The sequence below is a fragment of the Diabrotica virgifera genome, chromosome 7 (genome assembly GCF_917563875.1).
Source record: "Diabrotica virgifera virgifera chromosome 7, PGI_DIABVI_V3a".
Taxonomy (NCBI): domain Eukaryota; kingdom Metazoa; phylum Arthropoda; class Insecta; order Coleoptera; family Chrysomelidae; genus Diabrotica; species Diabrotica virgifera.
The window spans coordinates 33,270,744-33,291,072 of NC_065449.1; the positions used below are offsets into that span (position 1 = coordinate 33,270,744).

The 20,329-nt window shown below is 33.0% G+C and overlaps 1 protein-coding gene across 1 annotated transcript in view; it reads left to right on the forward strand.

The window, feature by feature from the left end:
* Window positions 1-19,679, forward strand: part of LOC114337852 (protein still life, isoform SIF type 1) — a 160,618-nt gene extending 140,939 nt beyond the window's left edge. Inside the window, exons 11-15 of the mRNA XM_050656121.1 lie at window positions 2,401-2,457; window positions 5,920-6,106; window positions 10,177-10,407; window positions 15,124-15,256; window positions 19,665-19,679. Of these exons, the coding sequence (XP_050512078.1) occupies window positions 2,401-2,457; window positions 5,920-6,106; window positions 10,177-10,407; window positions 15,124-15,256; window positions 19,665-19,679 (623 nt within the window). The remainder of the gene's footprint in view (window positions 1-2,400; window positions 2,458-5,919; window positions 6,107-10,176; window positions 10,408-15,123; window positions 15,257-19,664) is intronic.
* Window positions 19,680-20,329: the final 650 nt, after the last annotated feature.

Below are 20,329 nucleotides of genomic sequence, written 5' to 3' on the forward strand. Positions count from 1 at the left end.
GTTTCGAAGCCCAAATCGGGTTTCGTTGTCAAAATACAAAATACTATTAAAATAAACAAAAATGTTGTTGCTAAGTAAAAAAATTCTTCTAATAATTTATTTAATCTGACTCATTTATATTGGCAATTCAGACGTATATTATACATTTTAAAGTAGAAGACTTTCAAATGATGTCGCCAATATTTATGAGTTGCGTTCCTGGGACGACTTTACTAAAAGATAGTTCATTCGATTACATGAGATCAATCCCAACTCAAGAATATCCGTCGCAAAAAATCATAGCATGTGATCTGTCTTTAAAAAGACAACCAAATGCAACGATGACAGTAAAATTCTCGCGTTAGAGATTCCATAGTAAATCACGAGGAAAAACCAGGAAAAAAAGTCTGAATTGCCAATATAAATGAGTCAGATTACATAAATTATTAGAAGAATTTTTTTACTTAGCACCAACATTTTTGTTTATTTTAATAGTATTTTGTATTTTGACAACGAAACCCGATTTGGGCTTCGAAACGTTAATAAATTCATTTTTTAGTAAAATTGTGGCTTATTTCCCATAGAAAATACTTAATGAACAATTGTTGGCAAACATTTTTAACTAAATACGTATTTTCTGATTTTTTTTATTTAATATATAGGTACTTATAATCATAAAATATATAAAAAAATAAAAAATAAAAATATGCACTGGGGATCGAACCCGTGTATATTAGCAATATATTATATTGTGAATCAAGCACGTTAAAATGCACCCAATTAGTCACGTCAAATGAACGTTTTAAACTTTTTGAGAGTGGGTCATATTTATGGTAGGGGAGCCCAAGCGGGGATTTTTGCAGTTACTCGAGCGCGTCAGATTACCATATGGGGAGAAACCTGGTACCCTGCAGATGTACCTCTACCATATTGGCTCTTAACACAGGGGGCCCGAAAAAAAAGCCATCCTTAAAAATACTCGAAATTGTCAGATTAAGATAAGGTATCAAAGTTAAGTACATAAAAAAGAGTGTATATTTCAAAAATCTGACGATTTGAGCGGGACGTAAGGAAATGGGTGAGCCAAAAATTTCACAGAAAAACCGAATAATTTGCAAAATAAACACAGATCGAAAAACTGCAAAATACACTCTCAAAATGGTTATGAAAAATCTATCGAATGGTACTAAACACGACCCCCTACAGAGGTGGGGTGGAGGTTACTTTAAAATCTTAAATGAGACCCCCAAATTTTTATTGCAGATTTGGATTGTTTACGTAAAAATAAGCAACTTTTATTCGAGACATTTTTTCGAATTATGGATAGATGGCGCTTTAATCGGAAAAAACGATTATTGGAAATGGAAAATTAAATTAAAAAATAGAAAGTCCCCACTAAAATAGAAAATTTTACTTAACTTTTTTGGTTTTAGGACCTAATAATCACAACCCAATAAGCCCCCATAACGTTCGAGTGACTGCAAATTTAGCATACTTTGCTCCCCTACCATTACTTATTGTGAGAATTGTTCAAATTAGTTTTGATTTTTGTGGAATTAATATATTAAAATACAACAAAATATACAGTTAGAAAATAATATATTAGATAGAGATTGGTAGAAATTTTATTGGAAATCAAATCGAAGCACTACCTACTACATTTTACATTCTCCAAATACCTAGGTATGTAATTTTTTATTACAATACCAAAACATTTACAGATAAGCACCTGTTTCTTTTAAAAACTATTTAAAAAGTCACTACAAATTATAAATTTACTTTTGTCTCTGTTCTCACAACAATAAAAACTAAAACATTTGTTTACCCGTGGCCGCCATATTGAATAATTATTGACAGGTCATTGGAATGCCCAATCAGAGCGAACGTATAACGTTTCATCTGCACGTAGGGCTAAAATTTTTCATGAATTCGCACACATTTACATTTACTTCCAATCCAAACATTTTTTCCAATCACTCCCAAAGAAGTATAACTTCAAAAAGTGAGAGGGCGCCAACTATTTCTTAAAGAAAAAAGTAGCAGAAATAAACAGGAGTTTAAGAAATTAACAAATTTAAAGGAAATTTGAATAAAATAATTATTTATATATAAATTAATAAAGATGGGACGTTTATAACGTTACAGGTTTAGCCATCTAAAAGAGGTAATATAAACAAATAAAAACATTTTAGAAGTAGTTTAACCATTTATTTTAAATTTACAAATAGTTCCTGATTTAACAAACTTTCTAATATTATTTAACCTTTTGTATGACACACCTCTATGTCTACTTTCACCTTTATCTCACGTCTCACGACTTTTATTGTATTCTCACGAAAATCACCCTTTTTATTATGATAACGGGTCAGTTGATCAAACAAAAGGGAAAACAGCCTGTTACTAATCGTAAGTACGTTTTAGAATTTGCAGAAAGTTTACCAGGATCTACCCAAAGAAGTCCTTATCCCTCTAGAAAACGTAAGTCACCTATTAACGAAATTATTACTTGATTGGGTTTTACTATTTTGTGTTCTGTAGATATTAAAATAACATATTTATGTATGTAATGGTAAGGCAATAGTCCATCAATTTTTTTATTATTTTTTAATTTGAGTGGAGGAATTATTCCACATATTGTAAAATATTGAAACAGCTAGTTTAGTTACTGGGACTTAATTTACTATCTTGTTCTCAATAAACAAGAATAGTTCAATAATAAAATAGCTGAATAATGGAACATGTGGAATCGCTACAACTAGGATACAGACTCGGTCACAGTAGAATCAGTATAGTGTGCTATAGGGATGATCAGCCCTGAGTGCAGAGGATGAGGATGACCTGCAAAGACAACTTCATCTATTCTACCAAGCATGTCGACGACTCAACATGAATATATCCACGCAGAAACAAAATGTATTACCATTGCGAAAGATCCAATTAAATGCAAGATCAGATTAGATTTATCAAGTTATCATAACCCGGCCAGAGACCTGAGAGAACAAATAAACAAGTCCCCAGTCATATCCGGATGTTTGAGAGATGTGGTCTGAAATTACGCATATATGAGGATAGACAGCAAAGTTAGAATTCATAAAACTTGCATCAGACCTGTTACGACCTATGGTATTGAATGAAGAGAAGATATTGATAAAACCAAAAGCGTGCTAGGAACAGCCGAAATGAAGACACTAACAGCAATAGCAGGGAAGACAAGAAGGGATAGAATACGAAACAATATCATCAGGCAGGGAACAATTTAGCGTGAAAGATGTAGTAAGATGAGGTAGGCAAATATGAAGAGAAGTTTAGTCATGTAAAAAGAAAGGAGGGCCACAGACTACCAGGAATTGCGCTAGAAGGAAAAGCAGCTGGCAAGCATCCAGCGGGGGGAGACCACCAAAAAGATGGAGAGACAGCTGGCAGTCTACCTATCAAGAAATACTTTAACGTCGGAATTAACAGATCGACCGATCTACAACAAGTATAAGAAGAAGAAGAAGAAGTTCTCAATTAATCGGTGTATATTTTATAGTTACCACATCATAATCGATTATTTATCCTAGTTTCCACTGCTTTCTATCTCGTTAGTAATCATCCTGTAGATGACTTTCGGTTATGGCTTGTCTGATGCCCTATGGTCGTGTCTTTCTCGGGCGTATTCTTCTTCTTTACACTGGATTCCACTCCATCATTTTTTTTGGCCTTCACAGGGCTGGTATAGTAGTAGAACAAGTGGGGTTAATCTTTTTGGTAACTACGCCATCAGGGTCTTCAATGAAGCAGAACGAAGGAGGCTTCTAACATGGGATTATACAAGAAGTACCAAGAATTCCAAAAAGTGATTGAAAATGACCAGAGGGTTGTAAGAAATGGGTGCTTATTCCTTGATCTCTTCGTCTGTTCCACAGAAGAATTGATTGACAATGACCAGAGAGTAGCTGAAAAAGTGCAAGAGGTGCTGAATGACTAGAAGAGGCCACTCTCTTCTTGGCATATTAAAAGGGGATGCCTTTTAATAGATATAGAGTCAAACATTTTGTTAATATCAGTAAATATTCAAGATGGGTCTTGAGGATTAGCAGCTCCTAAAAACCGCTTTCATAGAAGATTATCTAATATTGACAAGGGAAGGGGAAGAGAAGGGACAAGAAAAAGGAATGAGTAATAGAGTAATCAGCTTGTGAAATTTACTATTTCCAAACAGAAGATCTTGCAACGTGTTTTAGCTGTGGAGTAAAGGATTACAAATGGGAATCAAATGACAAGATCTTTTATTTGTTAATAGTATAATCCACAAGGTGCCAACTCTATTGTTGATTTCTTTCCCATGCCAAATGTCGATATTCTTCGATTAAAGTGCTTTTTAGCTAGCTGATAATCCTCAAGATACATCTCGAGTACTGACTGAGACAAAATTTCTTTCTCTTTATCTATTACAAGGTATGTCCCAAATTTTTTTATAAAATAAAACAGTTGAGACTGTTTTATCGGTATTTTATTTATAACTAAATATACATACTTGGCTATATTAGGTTCGACAACATTGGCTAGACAATACTTACAAACTTTAAGTAACTTGTACAAACGAAGGAAAGAAAAAATTAAGCAATAAACAATGAGTTCTGCATTCACCACACAGAATGAATCCTTTGGCCAACGTGGATCACTTGTTGCACCTCTTCGTCTACCCCGGGTTATTGACTGTCACTCATTTGAATTACCCTATACTTTTGTGTGGAAAAAAAAAGAAGAGATCGAGAAATAACGATTAATTTTGTACTCGGCATACAGGCTGATCTCTTCTAGTCATTCCACACTTCTTGCACTTTGTACGGCGAATGCTTTGTTTCTAACATGAGGTGTTAAAATTTTTCTTACAAAATAACAATTTATTTTTGCTCCAAAACCGGTTGAGGTATGCAAATAAAATTTGGTTGGTTTTAAGAGGTTGAGACAAATCTTTTGTTATATTTTAATCACCTAGATTCAATATATCCAAATCGTAGAATATATGGGAGGTACGTTACAGTGGCCTTTTCAATCATCGGAGTTAAATCCTCTAGATTTTTGCATTTGGCTATTTCGTTTATTTCACTCCCATCGAAAATGTTGACGACCAGAGGAGTCGAATTATAATCGAGTATGAGACAATAAGAACGTCATTTTAACCATTTGTTGTATCTCCGCGCTTAGTTAAAACCTTATTAGTGTTACCTTCTGTTATTATTCTGATTATATTGTATTAAATAGATCTTGATAATGTATTGAAGAAATGAAAAATACGCACTAAGATCTTTTATTTTTTTGCTTAACAACTGTGCACCGTATGCAAAAAGGTAAGAAAGGTTTTTTGACACAAATTAAATGAGGAATTTCAAAATTATTTTAATTCGAAAAATATCAGTGGCGTACTGTTTTTTTCTTTTATATAATTCTGACCATTACCCGTGTGCGCGTCAATGATGCATTTAAAATAGTTAATTGTATATCAAAAAACGCACAACAAGTATGTATCTTAAAACCCACCAAATTTTGTTTGCATATCTCAACAAAGCAATAATCAAATTGTCAGTTTGCAAAGAAATTTATCAAGATTTTCAATACATTTCTGTTCATTGAAATATTTTTATTGTATATATTTTTTTATCATATTTATACTTTTATTTTTTCCCTTGTTGGTGTCTTGCTTATTAGGAACTTCCTTAAATTATAAAATACCTTTTCTCACTCGTCTGCTTTATATAAGTTTTATTTATTTTCTTTCTTTTATTGTTCTTGTCAAAAACTTTCTTAGAATTTTATTAAATTATATTATAATAACAGGTATATGCATATCTAAATAATTTCAGTAAATACGTTTGTAAATATTGTAAATATTTTTCAAATATCTTTTTGACACTACTTCAATTTGATACTTTATTTTTATGTCTTTTTTCCTAGGACCATCATCCAGTGCTTCCATGAACAAATCATCTACTTTGCCGTTATCTCACCGACTTAATGCGAATAACAGAGATAGAGTAGATAGAGATAGAGATGGTTACTATAGCGATAGAAACGAACTTTTAAGGGAGCGGGAAAAAGAGAGGGAAAGAGAACGTGGATATCTTAGCGACCACAATTCCAGGTTTGAAATTTTTATTTTTAAGCGGCGTAAATATTGTTTGTCTTTATTTAAAACATTGAAATATACAATTGATGCGCTGAATCGTTGTACAAGTATGATATTATTCACGAATTATTTTAGTATAAACTTCAATTGAGGCACTTGGCAACCTCAAAATAATAATTTGTATCAGCTGTCGGAAATGCATGTATATTTGCATTTTTCAGAGATAAAATCGTTTAAAACTCGAAAACTATCAACTTTAAAGACCTTTTTTGTTTAAAATGACTTAAACAATTTAAAAAATTGTTGCATGAAGCAGAAAAATCTGAATTTGGGAATGTGTTTAAAAAATTAATTGTTTAAGCAATTTCTGTATAAAAATTTGGCGGCACTCTTCAGATTTATAAAAAGGTGACATTTTTGAACAGGAATAAACAAAGAAACTGAATCAGAAACATTTTACGATAAGGGCTTACTGTTGTTTCAGTGAATTATGGTTTTTAAATTTTGTGATTCCAAAATTTTATAAAATAAAATAATCACGAAATAAGTCAATATGACAGCAATATATACATTGAGGTGCTTATTGATTATGCAATTTCAAAACTTTGACGGTCGTCCAAGAGAGGGAGCAGCTAGTATGCAATCAATAAAGAACAGCCACCATGTTTTATTGCATGAATTTTTATAAAAAAAATATACAGTAATTTTGAGGAATTATTTGCTAAAAACACAAAACTTAATGAAACATATCCAGGCATTTTTCAAACCTAAAGTTTTCACGACGATGACACTTTTTTATACCCTCTTGATTTACCTTACATTATTTAATCTCCATATTAGATGACAAATCCAAATAAAGCTTCCCCATCGAGTAGGATACTCCTATCGAGAGTATTTTCTCCTTCTTCTTCTTTTTGTATAAACATGACTGTATGCTTTATCAATATGCCTCCAGTAAGTTGTAGTTTCATCGTTTTCGTGGTCTTCCCACTGATCGTGTTTTAATTGCATCTCCGTGCATCTCCGTCGTATATCTGCACTTCTAGCTCTGTCCCATAGTATCTTTCCATCCATTTTTCAAAGAGTTTTTATCTCCGCTGTTTCGAGCAATATTTTTGTCATGTCTATGTCGGGTCGTGTTTCTGCAGCGTATGTGATTATTGGTCTGACAACTGTTCAGTACAGTCTGCTTTTAATTTCTTTTCAGATACGTTTATTTCTCCATATTGTGTCATTCAGGCAACCTGTTTCGAGTTCTGTTTCTGTTTCGAGTTTTCCGTAGCTAGGCAGTGTGATACCTAGATATTTATACTCCATCACTTGTTCTAGTATCTGACCCTCCAGTTTTAATTTACATATTATTGGATTTGCTGTTATAACCATGAATTTTGTCCTTTTTGTACCATACGTTGTAAATTATCTTCACTTTAAGATTTTAAGTTGTGTTTCTCCCATTTGCTACTCATTTTTAGTTCTTACTTTTTTATTACCGAGAGTATATTAATGAAATAAATAAAGGACTAAAACAATTCAGAGGCTAAATGAAGGAATATAACTCAGATGTGTCAGAACTAAGGAAAGAAAATCAGAAGTTGCAAAGAAAGTGTAAGAGAGTTAAAAAGAGAATGCCGAAAAGAAAAAAATTTCATGACACGGACAGAAGGCATACGTGAATGCAAGGCCTGCAAAGTAATAGTTAGTAAGACAGTAAGCCAAAAACATAAGCTGCTTGTTCTGGACATTGAAGTAAAAAGTGAAACTAAACCAAAATATCGGAGAGGACCACAAAAAATCAAGTGGTGGATGCTAAAAGATGAGAAAAAAAAGTCTATTCAGGGAAAGAATAGTAGACAAAATATGTTGGAACATGAAAGGAAGCCCTAATACATAATTTGGAGAAAAATGGCCAGTAGTATTAGAGAGACTGCTATTGAAATACTTGGGAAAACGTTAAGAAAAAAGTTTGAGGATAAAGAGACTTAGTGGTGGTCAAACGAAGTACAAGGAAAAATTAAAGGGAATGGAAAATTATATAAAAAGTGGCAAGAAACCAGATCTGACACAGATCTTCAAAACTATATGGGGGCGAAAAAATAAGCGAAAGTAGCAGTAGCAAAAGCCAAAGCAGAAACGTATTCAAACCTATACGATCAATTGTTACCAGGGAAGGCGAAACGAAGATATATAAAATAGCCAAACAGAGAGCAAAGAAACAAAAGATTTTAATCAGATTAGACGTATCCGAGATGAAAATAATAAAATACTAGTTCACGAAAAGGATCTCAAAAAGAGATGGAGAAAGTACTTTGACAGCTTATTAATGAAGAATTTGACAGACAGCCTGTAGAGTCAAAGGAGACAGTAGCAGCAATGGTCACCAAAATAACAAACGAGGAAGTGGCTTAAGCGCTTCAAAAAATAAAGAAAGGAAAAGCGGTAGGACCAGATGATATTCTTGGGGAAGTATGGAGAGCATTGGGAGAGACAGGAACAAGGTGGCTAGCAGGTTTATTTAATAGAATTATGGAAGCTGGACAAATGCCAGACGAATGGAGGAGGAGTATACTAGTACCCGTCTACAAAAACAAGGGAGATATACAACATTGTACAAACTAGGGGGATATAAAACTGGTTAGACACACCATGAAAATATGGGAAAGGGTAGTTGATAGACGGATACGTGAAGAGACCAAAATATCCGAGAATCAATTTGGTTTTATGCAGTGCAGATCAACAATAGATGCAATTTTCATTATAAGGCAGTTGATGGAAAAATACGGGAGTAAAGAAACAAACGCTCATATGGTATACATTGATCTTGAGAAAACATATGTTAGAGTTCCTCAAGAGATTCTGTGGTGGGCACTCAATAAGAAAAGAGTGCCTGGTGAACATGTAAAGATTGTGAGGGATATGTATGAGGGAGTAACGACTAGTGTTAGGACAGGTGTGTGAGAGACTGATAAATTTCATGTGAAAGTAGGATTGATCTCATAGTAGTCTTGTAGTAGTAGGACATATGTATGAGTGGAGTGACAAAAAAGGATAAAATTAAAAATGAGTATATTAGTGGAAGTCTAGGTGTGGCACCAATTGATGCCAAAATGAGAGAGCATAGGTTGGGATGGTTTGGTCATGTTCAACGTCGAGACGCTAATCATCCAATACGAAGAACTGCTGAAGTGCAGATTCCTGGATGGAGTAGGAGAGGAAGACCAAAGAAGACGTGGGGGGAGACGATTAGGCAGGACATGTTGGTAAAGGGGATTAATATTGATATGACTCAAGATAGAATTGTGTGGAGAAATGCAATTAGGGAAGCCGACCCCGCATAGGGATAAGGCAAAGAGAAGGACGATGATGCCGAAAGAAGGAAAGAGTTAAAGAAAATTAAAACTAGCATGAAAGTAATATAAAAATAGAAGAGAAATAATTATTAACAGGAGTAACAATGGACATATCGGCGGGCTAATATAAAAAATATATTATTCCAAAATATTCAATTGATGGCACCTGTTAGCATTATACAGAAGCTATATACTCTGTTTTCTTCTAATATAGTTTACTAGATTTCCTAAAATTGTGAAAATAAAATCTGCATAAGTTCATTAATGCTGAAAACCATATGAAATCCGCACAAGTTTACAAGTCCGCTCTTGTTAGTGGCCAGTCCGTTCAAACCTAAGTCTTTTCATTGTAAACGGGTGAGTACAGGTTATATTGACACAACACATTGTTTGGTAATTAAACAAATTAATTATTAAAAACGTCAGTTTAAATTGTTTAAGGACTTGTGCCATTTTCACAGTAATTTAGTTGTATACAAGTGGAGTTCAGGTATTTTGGACTTACGCATTTTTTACGTTAGGCCGACGATATTATTATGATAATAAAATTTTGAATTTTGGAAATTTTGGTTAAAAATTTGACCGTAGTGTTCACAAATCTTTCTATCATTAAAAATTACGCTTAGTAATTTGAAAGATGTCGTATTCTCCTTAGTTGTTATGTTTAGCTTTCCCTTAGAGATACCCTTGTAGTAATATTATACATTTTATTTAAAGATAACTCTGTATTGACTTCAGTTTCAGTTCAAGGTGTGCGTCGTGCATTGGAGAGTCAAGCCGTGCTCAATGGTTCCGACACTCGGACGGTTGGAGATCCGGTAGCTCAACATTCAGCTCTTCCCAAGGAGGTAATGCTCCTCCACAAGGTCACAAGAGGTCACCCTGGGATTCCTTACCATCTTTGAGACAGGACAGTAGTATGAACGATAGTGGCTACAAGAGTGCTAGGACAGACAGCTTTGAACAAAGGTAAAAAATCAATTACAGTATACTAGGGAAAAACAGCATAATACATAGTTTTAAAATTTTAAATATGTTTGTGTCTAAAATAGTAAACTGAAGTAATACCAATTAATATTAAAATTATCAAAACAAAGTCTTCCCCTCCTTATTACCAGGGCCATTGCATGGTAACACGTGGTAGTTATATTGTTAGCTTCATGAAGAAATTTTGCCACCAGATTCTTCGTGTTGGAGATGTTCCTCTCGATCTTTAATCTTCCAGCTTTCTTTAGACTACCAATAGTTCTCCAGGCCTTTTCTTGTAGCTAGGTGTCCTAAATATTTTATGTTAACCTCTTACATAATTGACCTGTTCTGTCCAGGACAACGTTTTGACAGTTCTTTAAGCTTGTATGGTAGTTTTGTTTTAATTATTGCGATTTAATAAATTAATGCAGAAAAATACGGATCTTGAACTGTTTGTGAGTTGAAAAACGAATTGGAAAGAAATGTAAGCATTACTGAAAAAAAGTTATTCACATGACAGAGAGGGGAAAAATTTAATCCTTTGTAAATTTACTATTGAACTAAGACCTTTAAACTCCAGCGCTACAGATTGGGGCAAGAAATATGGAAAAATAAAAGGCTGATGGGTCATCTCCTAAAATTGTTCCTAAAGATAACCCATGAAAGAATTTCCAAACTGTGTGAAAGTCAAATTTCGCTCAACCCGTTCAGGTTCATAAATGCTGTTGGTACGAGAGAGGCTTTGTTTTCAATACAAGTCTTATTCCAGAGATGCAGAGACGACAATTGCAACGTATACGCATGTCTGGTTAATTACGAGAAAGCGTTTGATCGAGTACAGCACGCCCAGATGATGCAAAAATAATAAAGAAGCAGGAATTTACAACCAAGGTCTAAATATAATTAGAAATCTTTACTGGAATCAGACTGCAAACCTTAGAGTTGACGGTGAACACACCGAATATGTGAAAATCAGGCGTGGAGTGAGGCAAGGCTGCATCCCCCCCCCCCCAATTCTCAATCTTTACTCTACTGAAAACTGAAAACTAAAATTTTATTTTGCATCAAAATAAAAATACACTTTCGCGCCACGTAATATTCATATCAGAACTTTTGTAGCTGGAATATTGTATGTGCCATTCATTTTTATGGCGTTTAGCGGGTTTTATTCTTGTATCAGAAGTTTGTCAAAGATTTTTTTATAAATTAAATGTATGAAGTTGAATGCAACTTTTCTCGATTACACGTTAATCTTTACACGTAAATGGTTGCCTTTGTCGCATTATCTCCCAAATGATCTAGTGTCCATCGAATGTACACTACATTTTTTTTTATTCGAAATATATTGAAAAAATTATTGGGATGCCGGTTAATGAAATCGGATTGCCCGTTGCCAGATCAAATTTAGCGTCGTATTTATTACAACTACATAAACCATTTCGGGAGTAATCCTTAATTTTATTATACTTTTATTATACTTGACTAAGGTTAAGTATGATAACCGTTTTTCCCATAGGAAATAGATTTGATCATATTCATGAAGCTTATAACTTAAAAATTCGAATTTTCCCGGATATGAGGTATACACCGTCAGATTCGTCCAGAGCCCTTCTACAAACGTTCAGTTATTGGCGCAATTTGTAGATTGAAATTTTGAGTAATTGTCGAAAATCCAAAATTTTCAAAGTTTATTTTTTCAGTTTTTCGGCGATACTGAGCCGTGTGTATGTCTGATCCTGACAGCTTAGACACCATTTAAAAGCATAACTCAACACTATTAATTTGGTGTATTTGCGGTTCTCCTGTATCTTATTTAACCGAAGATATATACCCCCAAAAATATGCCGTTTTGCACCTACCAAGTCCTATAGCTGGCTTATGGGTGGTTAATAGTCACAAACTACACCGGTTCTGAATCGGTCCTGACCCCCTCTTCAAACACAGAAAAAAAAATTCAGATCGGTATAACTTTTCGACACACATACATACATACATATCCTCATTTTCCCTTTTTTAAATAGAAATTGAGTCATATTTCTGAGCTCGGTAACTTTTGAATGGTATAACCGATTTTCAAAATTAGACATGCGTTGGAAAGGTAATGATTCAGTTCTATAGAAAAACAGAACCTAAACAGTTCTAAATAAGAAGGGCCGTAAAATCCACACCCTTGGACAAAAATTGATGGTTGATATATGAATGAGTGAGTCTTTTCCTGAACTTTAAGATGGGAGTAGGTACAATTTTCAATTCTGTCAGATTTAAACAATTTCGTGTATATATAGTATCGCGTGTAGGGGGTGTGGGTGTGCGCCACTGGCGAGAACTGCCGTTCTCTGGTAATTCAGACTTATTAGTCTTTGATATAATATATTCCGTAAATCGGTATCATTTTGAGTTTACCTTTGGTCTTTGGTGCAATAAAATAGACTGTAAAATAAATCTTAATTTTATTTCTACAACCCATTTAAAAGAGAAGAGTTTCCTTTAGGATGTCTGTGTTTTTGTCCTGGATTTTTCTGCTTTCGGCGGTCATCTCATTAACTGAAAGATGCGGAAGTTTTATCCTATAAAGCATATAAACGCAATTATAATAGGAAAGTATCCTAGTTTGATAACAACCTTGCCAATAAAGGGACAATCACATGAAAATCTTAGTTCTTCAAATCTGCAGAAAGACTATTACAAAGCTCTGACTCAATATAGTAAGCGACTGAGAAGAGAGATAGTAATCATTTAGAAGTCTTTGAAAATGCAAGCTCTGCCAATTTATTATCTTTCTATTAACCCTAGAAGGACTAAGGAAGTATAAAAAGTGTCCGCAACATTGCATTGCATCCGATTTTCTAAATACCTTGGTTCCTAAAAATCTCAGATAGTTAGAGTTTTCGGCGTACTACTGCCCTATTAGATGGCATAATTAGCATTTCTATAATTTAATTCATTTCCTCATACTTTTATAAAAACTTGACAGTGGACTATAAATAATCCCCTTGAATACCTTCAACACCATCTCAAAATGGAAAGGGACGATATCATTCATGTGTCGAAGTAGTAAAATCTAAAAGAAAAAAGGCCAATAAGTGGGAAAGACAACCATAGTTTGTTTAAAATGCAAGTATGTATGCGGTAATCACAGCAAGAAGTCAAAAATGTTTCTGTATCCTACGATGATGCCAATTCCACTAAAGCTGAAGACTCTGGGTAAATTATAAATTCGTATCTTTTAACTGTTCCATTGACGTCTAGGAATAATATAAACAACACAAACAACAGTGCAGGACTTATTATGGTTAAACCTTTTAAGCCCATTGCTCTCAGATATATTTATGAACCAGCTTGAAACAACAATTTCTAAACATCCCGTATTTAAACAGTCCTTATATTGGTGGAGATACGTGGATGATATACTAGTATGCTTTACAGAAACTAACAGGCAACTTGACCAATTTCTATCATACATCAATTCACTTCATAGTAATATTGAGTTTACAATGGAAACAGAACAGAATAAGTCCATAAACTTTCTAGACCTAACAATTACCAGACTACACTACCAGACTACTAGACCTAACAAACATGAGTTCTCCGTTTATCATAAAACTACCCATACTGACACAACTATACACAATTCATCATCCCATCCTACACAACACAAATTAGCAGCATGCCATAGCATGATACAAAGACTGACAGAAATTCCCATGTCAAAAAATAACTTCGAGACAAAACTGAACATCATTAAGCAAATAGCAGTAATCAACGGCTATAACGAACAAACAATTAATAAAATTTTAAACCAAAAACTCCATAAGAAAGCCCTGAAATTAATCTATCCACCACCACAGAAAGAACTCAGTGCCTTCTGCTCTATCACATATACTGGCAAGATAATAACAAAAATGGCCAGATACATAAAAAAGAAAGGAATAACACCATCTTTCAGAACTAACAACTTAAGCAAATATATTAAGAACAATAAGAGCCGAAAGACAAAGCAACTACAGAGTGATGTTTACAAACTAACTTGTGGTGACTGCCCGAAAACTTACATCTGTCAAACTGGCAGAACGTTTGACAAACGAATAGCAGAACACAAAAGGTCTTTCAACAATAGAAAAACAGACACTTCTACATACGCACTTCACCTTCTAGATCATAATCATTCTTTTAATGAAGAGTTTCAAATTCTGCATATTCAAAATAAAGGCCTTAAGCTATCTTTATTAGAATCTATGGAAATTAATAAATTAAAAAAGACAGATATAATTCTGAATGACCAACTCGAGACCAACAGCTCCCCACTCCTCAACCTCTTCAGTTAAAGACTTTAAAAAGGCAAACACCTAGTAAACTAAATCACTTGAGAAAGGCACTCTGCCGAAACAGCTGTAGTCACATAGTTGTAATAAATTTTGTGGAAGTATAGAAACGTTTTCAGTGTTTTATTGTTAGATAAAATGAACTTCCATCAAGTAACGGTCGAATCCATCAATTAATATAAAAGTGTTATTTTTAAATTAGTTTAAATAAAGAAGCACGTTTTTGATTAATTTATGTGTGGACAGTTATTGACCCTCCTTGGTCCTCGCTGTTTCTACTAGAAGGTTGGTCCTGCAAGGGTTAAATGCTTCTCTGGGTATTTGATAACAAAGATTTCTTTTATAATACTTGGTTGCTCGTGATCTGATATTTTCATTGAAACGTTATTTATAGGGGTATGTTCGATCGGCAAGATAGTCTTAGATCCGACTACATGAGTGATAGAGAGTCAACTAGATATGGAATAGTACAACAAGCATCCATCGAGAGTGCAGATTCCAGGCTGTGTTACCTGACATCATCAGAGGTAAGTGATACATTATTTATTTATTTATTAAGCGCAACAGGCCTTGTAGGCCTAGGGCTAAAATGTTTACATTTCTGATTACATAAATAATAAGTAACTTAATATAACTAACATAACTTATAAATTTTATTTAATTACACTTCAGTCTTTTTATACACTCCTTCACCACCTCCCTCCATCTCCTTCTGTCCAATGCTAGTTCTTTCCATCTCTCAAGTAACTGATACAAATAGTTAGAAATTCTTCTTGACACTACAGCCCGAAAGAGTACAGTTGAGCTACATCCATTCTCTGAGATTTCTCAGCCAGGATATTTTTCTCCTACCTATGCTGCGCCTTCCTTGAATCTTTCCCTGCATAATTAATTTTAGGAGTTCATATCTGTCACCACGTTTTATATGACCCAAGTATTGAAGTTTTCTTATTTTGATGGAATCCAGTATCTCCCTGCCGTTCTGTATTCTCCTTAGTACTTCCTCATTGGTTATTCTGCCTAGTTAGAAATACCTACTTCTTATTCAAGGGTAACCTAGAGTTATTTTTTAAACAGTTCTAGCTCGATTTATTAACAATGTTTCTTGCACAAATAAAGTGTTGATTCACTGTTCCTCATTAGAATGTTTCTATCCCAACTATCAATACCAAACTCTTCATACATAAAAAAGCAAATAATCTTCCCAAAGTATTATATCAATATATCTTCCAAGAACTTAAGACATACAGTAACCTTAATCTTATATTATACTCCCTCCACACTATAGAGGGAGTGGGAGCAGCATTTATGTTTAATAAAACAAAAATATTAATTATTAACTACTATTACCCCAAATTAACTTCTATTTACATATAGTGGAGTTACTGAAAGTTTTCACCTCCGATTTCGTTGAACTTCTATAGATTTTCATGAAAATTGGTGAGTAATTAGAGGATACCTCAAGGAACAAAGGTGATATGATGCCAGCTTGCGCTTATAACCTGGGGGTGGATTCCACCCCTTCTTGGGGGTGAAAATTATTTAATTAAACATAATACCATAAATCGATAGAGGGACAAATTATAAGCAAAATTTGTTAATATATAAAGTTATTAATATAAATCAACACTTTTTGAGTTATTAAAGATCAAAGATTTTATTTTTTCGTAAAAAAATGCATTCATGTATAACTCAAAAACTATAAGCTTTTACAAAATAGTTACTATTACTAAAATTGATGATAATAAAAAACTGAATACATTCCTCTCTTAAAGAATGAAACTAATGTTAGTTCAAAGTGAGTTATTGGCAATTGAATGTGTATTTTTTTTCGATGAGTTCTCAAATCTAAGTATTCAGGCTTAAATAACGGGAAACGATGCAATGTATAAAATATACCTGCTAATCATTTGCCAACGTACTTCGGAATACCTATTAAATAAGCTTCAGAACAAGTTAATAGCGTCAAAATTAAGCAAGTTATGATGAAAATAAAAGAACCTTTTTGAATTTTTTAGGAAAAAGTGAAAAATAAAACATACGCCATTTCCACAAAAATTTAAATTTATAGTAATCCTTACAAGAACTTCTTTATTTTAGTATAAGTAATAATTTCAATAATTTTGACCGGTTTAGAATGCATATTTTTGAAAAAGAGATGAAATTTAAAAAAATCACAATTTTTAAAATTATTGTAATTTTCATATTCTTTTGATAATAACTCCAAAAATACTCAATATACGTAAAAAATAATATATACCCAAATTTTAGTTTCTTCTGTGTCAAATATTTTACCTGTTCTACTATTACGATAGGGTAAAAATTTTGAAAAATTTTTTGTGCATAAATTTTAATGTTCGGGGGCTTATTTGATAGATAATTTTAAGTACTTTGACAAATGTTTAATAAGTTTATGTTATAAAATGCATCATTTTCCCGTTATTTCATCTTGAATATTTAGATTTCTTTACTCACCGAAAAAAAATATATATTTAATGACCTATAACTTACTTTTAGTTAACATTAAAAGGTTTTTCCAGTAGAGTATATTTCATTTTTTATTAGTTTCAATTTTGGTAATAATAACTTTTTTTGTAAAAATTTACAGTTTTTGAGTTACTGATGAAAAATCGGTTAAAAACATGCATTTTTCTCAAGAAAAATAAAATCTTTGATCTTCAATAACTCAAAAAGTTTTGATTTATTTTAATAAATTTATATAACAAATTTTGCTTAAAATTTGTCCCTCTATCGAATTAAGGGGTTATTTTCAATAAAATAATTTTCACCCACGAGTAGGGGTGACATCCATCCCCAGGGTAACAGCGCAAGTTAACACCATGTCACCTTTGTTTCTTGAGATATCCTCTAACCACTCACCAATTTTAATGCAAATCTATGGAGGTTCAACGAAATCGGAGGTAGTAGCTCATATCCACCTTCAGTGACTTCACTAATAGCCGAATTAACCACTATCCCCAACGCAATAAATTTTGTGGTAGAAACTAATCAAAAACTTTTCATTATAACGGATTCCCTAAGTTCTGTAACTGCTTTAAATGCGTTATATCATGGTCATCCAAGTTTGATACTTATTAAATACGCATTACACCAACGGCAAACTATGAAAGTCAATGTCAACTTTGTATGAATTCCATCACATATCGGAATTGCTGGTAATCAAGAAATAGATTCCTTAGCAAAGCTAGCAGTATCGAGTCCGGAAGCTTCAGAAACCAGAAACGTTCCACATCTAGATGTAAAATCTATAATCACTAACTTGTTAATCAATGCTTGGCAGACCAAGTGGAATCAATCCAAACAACGATAAGTAAAACATTCGATATTACCTTGGAAATCAACCCCAAATAAGCGCTTACATCATACTATTCTCTCTCGTCTGAGAATAGGCCAGACCGCCATCACGCATAGACATATTTATGTTGGGGAGTGAATTGAGACTATAGTGCTATGAATGTGATATTGTGCTCAGTATCCTCCATATTTTACTAGAGTGTTCTCTCTATTGCATGGAGAGATTTGAATATAAACTACAGGGCACCTTACAAGCAATTTAAGTGACGGAACTGATGAATAACTAAGTGAGGAACAATTTTATTTGTCATCGGACTTATATAAATATACCTACTAAATAAACTTTAAATTGTACTGCGCCAATGACCCTTTGAGGTTAAGACATAAATAAATAAAAAAAGTATTGATTGTATTTTAACTAAGATTTATGTTTTTTTCTCTTTATCTTTACGTTTTTTGACAAAACAGTATGCGTAATAGTGAACTTGTACATTTTTTTTATTACACAATAATGTTCAGTTTTGTTTAAAAACGAGATTTCCAAAATTTCACGCTCCAAAAACTCGTAATAACTTAGAAGTACAAATTTAAAGTCTTCTGTGGTATAAAATAGTTCAAACGACCCGTGACGTCACATAGTTTTGTTATGTACTAGTTATGATTATGGTTATATTTAGGTATATTCTTCTTCTCCTTCTTTAGTTTATTGGCCTACACCTACTTGGGTATTTGGCCAGGTCATCGTCGCGGAATAAGGGAAAAATATTTATATTCTAATGACATTTATCGTATGTCATTGTAATAATATATAGTTTGTTGAGATTGGAGTTTGATACCGATTTTGAAGGAAAGGAAAGAAGGTTTACGATGGAAATAAAATCATTTTGTAGAAGTACAAGTTTTCTATGAATAGTTCAAACGATCAAAAACACTTGTGACGTCACATAACTGTATTTCTTCTGATGTTTATAATGTCTAATTTAAAATTATATACAATTTTGTTTACTTTGTCGGTGCAGAATGTAAACATGTTGGATGACGTCACGACGCGTTTTGAGCTGGCTGGTATAATTTGAATTTTTAATCGTCTTTAGGGACCAAACAAAAGACAAAAAAACTTTTTTATCTTTGATACATGTTCTGTAAATTATGTTCTGTTGTGATTTAGGTATAACATTTTTTTCTTCGAATTCAAAATTTTATGCAAGTTCTCTATTGGAGCAATTGTGCATCTCATATACTGAATTTACTGATTGATTAGAAGCACCATTTCATCTTATGCCTTAGTGTATTTTAGACTAGCTGCGTGACGAAACTCTGCTTAAAAATACTCATTCATTTACTCAATTACTCTCCATCCCAATACTCTCTTCTTCCTTTAATTTTACACCTGCCACTTCTTTAGAATTTTGAGGCTTTCTGTATTGCCTCTAAAATTGCTCACTAAATTTGATTTCAATCCGAGACTACAAGATCACCCTTCAAAATTTCAATCCAAATACTGCGAATGCCTATAAGATCGAAGCCAAATCAATTTTTACAGGTCAGATCATTAATAATTTTTATTTTTTTTATACCAATATATTTAAATGTATTAATTGTATATCTTAAATGTTTAAGACCAATGCTTTTTAAATGTATTAATATTTTTCGAATCCTGAGAAAAATAATAAATATTATTGAAAAATTTAGACGCAGAAAATGAACGAAAAGTTTATTTTGAATTAGATAATTAAAATTAAAAATCTAAATAAATGTTCTCTTTTTTCCTTCCCTATAACTTATTATTTCAGAGACTTTCGGCCCTCGGAAATAATGTGAATGAATCTTTAATTGTGGGTTTAAATTTTTCAAAAATCAGTTTTCTCAGTATTCCAAAAGAAATGAATATATTTAAAAAGTATTGGCTCGAAATTTTGCGCCTACACTCTTTTAAGGATTTGAAATCAAAACGCCAAAGCAAATATGCAATGTAATTCTCATTACAATGAACAGTGGTTTAAGCCATAATATTTAACTTACAGAAAATAGGCTCCAGAATCTCTTTATGAATTATACCGCAACAGTGAATTTCTATGATTTATCTGACACCGAGATGATACACGCTGCGATTTAATTAAACTAATTGGTTCATCTCTAATTCCGCCAAGAGAGGCTTTGTCCTCAGTGTTGGCTCATAAATATGCCATGCTTAGTAATTGTTTCTGAGAATAAAATATCTTATTTCCGAAGAGACATTATCCTCAGTTTTCTGATTGTATATTATATATTATAGGCAACATTTT